Source organism: Gracilinanus agilis, chromosome 6 (assembly GCF_016433145.1).
Source record: "Gracilinanus agilis isolate LMUSP501 chromosome 6, AgileGrace, whole genome shotgun sequence".
Classification (NCBI taxonomy): domain Eukaryota; kingdom Metazoa; phylum Chordata; class Mammalia; order Didelphimorphia; family Didelphidae; genus Gracilinanus; species Gracilinanus agilis.
Window position 1 is genome coordinate 273,917,939 of NC_058135.1, and position 2,232 is coordinate 273,920,170.

Genomic DNA, 2,232 nt, shown 5'->3' on the forward strand with positions numbered 1-2,232 from the left:
CTTCCCCAGTGACCACCCGCTATGCCCCTCCCAACAACCAAGTGCCAGGTGCATCCTGCCCTTGCCCCTGACCCCACACAAAGGAGGGAGGAAGAGCTCCCATTGGGCTACTAGGCAGGGGTATGGGTAAAGTGAGGAATGTCCTCAATGAATGTAGAGAAGGGGGAGAGGAAAGGCCTGAGCACTCTGTCCCTTCCAGCTCTGCCACCTGTGAGCCACCCACCTTAGCCTCTGTGTGCTCCCATTGGGCTGCTGGGCAGAGGGGCAGGTCATATGAAAAAAATGTCATCAGTTGGGGTGGAGAGGGGGAGGGGATCAGCTCTGCCCAAGTCCCTCTGCTTTTCTAGTAACCAAGTGGGTGAAGGGATGCCACTTGTCCACAGAGAGCATTCTGTGTGCTGTCTTTGGCTCCCATGCCATAGGTTTGCCATCACTACCATATGGCTTTTTTGGTGATTTGTTAGACTTGGGGATTCTTTTTGTTATAAGTTGGTCCAATAGCCTCAGAAGCTCCTTCCTACTCAAGATTGATCCAGGATACTTTGTTAAAAGGTTTAAAGTAGGAGTTATACCTCACAAAAGATCTAATAATGATTGTTCCATCAGGCAGTTTCTTCTGCTGGGCAATTGTGAACATGTCATAAAGATACTATGTCAGACTATAAGGGGATATGTGATTTTGAAGGAATTCGATGAGATCTAAAAAGGCTCTAGGATTCCAAACTGGAAGTAGATTTATCATTCACTGAATAATTGCATACAATACATTCAATTACTAGAAAGTTATTCAAGGAATTTTTTCCTTGGAGATAGTGGATAGTAGTTAATACAGATAAGACTATTTGAGAATTTAAAATGTTAGAAAATAAGCTTTATTGCGAGTAATAAATTCAATCCTAGGAACACCCTCACTGATATAATGAAAGCTTTACAATTGGTATATTCCACTATTCCTCCCATTGCTAAAGTTCCCTGCTTCTATTGTTCTCTGGGTTCTAGTTTACATTTTGGATTCAGAGAAAGGTGGTTTTTTCTTCCTTCAGTGAATACAGTAGAATCTAGTAATCTGGAAGTCATTGTTAAGCAGAATAAAGGGGCTAAGAGCTGGGAAGCACAAAGAAAGTAAACCAGAAACATGAATCATCACAGGACTAGTTACTTTAGTAAAAGTCATATAAATCATAAACATGGAACTCATCAAGTTAAAGCTAAGAGAGGTGCTTGCCAGTAGCAAGACGGTTTTGGTGGCTCGGATCTCTGGGGAGCTCTTGTGGTGTAGATTGGTGATTTGAATATTTCGCACTTGCTGGTGGTGTCTGTAGAGGACAAATATCATGTAACCACTAGTCATGGCCATAACAACCACAAATGTGCTATCATAAACAAATTTCCAGATAAGAAATATGACAGTCTTGGTGGGGTAGAGATCTAAAGCTTTAAAACCAATTTGCCATCTTTCTTTACTGTGCGTTCTGTTCCTTAGACCAGTGCCATACACAGGCACTACTATGTCTACCAAAAGATTAAAAATCCAGCAGAGAAGACAGCAGGGTAAAATATACTTTGGAACTCTTGCTTTGACCTCTGCCCATATGGGGCTGCTTGGACTGATGATGATAGCCTGGAAGACACTCAGGAGGCAAGAACTGCAGAGAGAAAGGCCTCGGGATACTCTCTGCAAGTAAGATATGATTTTACTTGCAGTGAAATCCACAAAATGGTTTAATTCCCAAACATCAATTATTTTGGGGATGCCCCTGAAAAGAAGGAAAATGATGTTGGTAAAGAGGAAATGAATAAGAAAAAAGATTATAGGTTTCATCTTGTGGCCAGTGCTGAGCTTGAAACTGTATAGAAGTATGACAAAAGAGTTCCCCAGAACCCCAATGATAATCTGGGCCAGATACATAATTCTAAGAACTTCATGAAGAATCATTCTTAAGATGTCTTCGGAAGAGGAACTGTCATCATATCCAAAGTAACCTGGGAAAAACAAGTTCATTATGATAGTAAGTGATTCAAGGTTTCCCAAATGGAATTCCATACTAGCTTCTATGCAGAAGGATAAGGGAAGGAGAGGAATACAATGGTGGCATGGGAGAATTGTTTTCAAGTTGCTTCTCTGACCCATATTGACTATGTAATCCTGTGAAGGTCACAGCTTCTTAGTGTCCTAGGGTACTAAGACTATTATTTATTAAGTACATACTGACCTGTCTTGACATGGGGATT

The 2,232-nt window shown here is 41.3% G+C and overlaps 1 protein-coding gene across 1 annotated transcript; it reads right to left on the reverse strand.

Moving 5' to 3' along the window:
* Positions 1-1,039: 1,039 nt before the first annotated feature.
* On the reverse strand, positions 1,040-1,936 carry LOC123251649 (vomeronasal type-1 receptor 4-like). The gene has a single exon (XM_044680955.1). It carries the CDS (start codon positions 1,934-1,936, stop codon positions 1,040-1,042), a length of 897 nt encoding a protein of 298 aa, XP_044536890.1.
* Between the last annotated feature and the right edge of the window lie 296 nt (positions 1,937-2,232).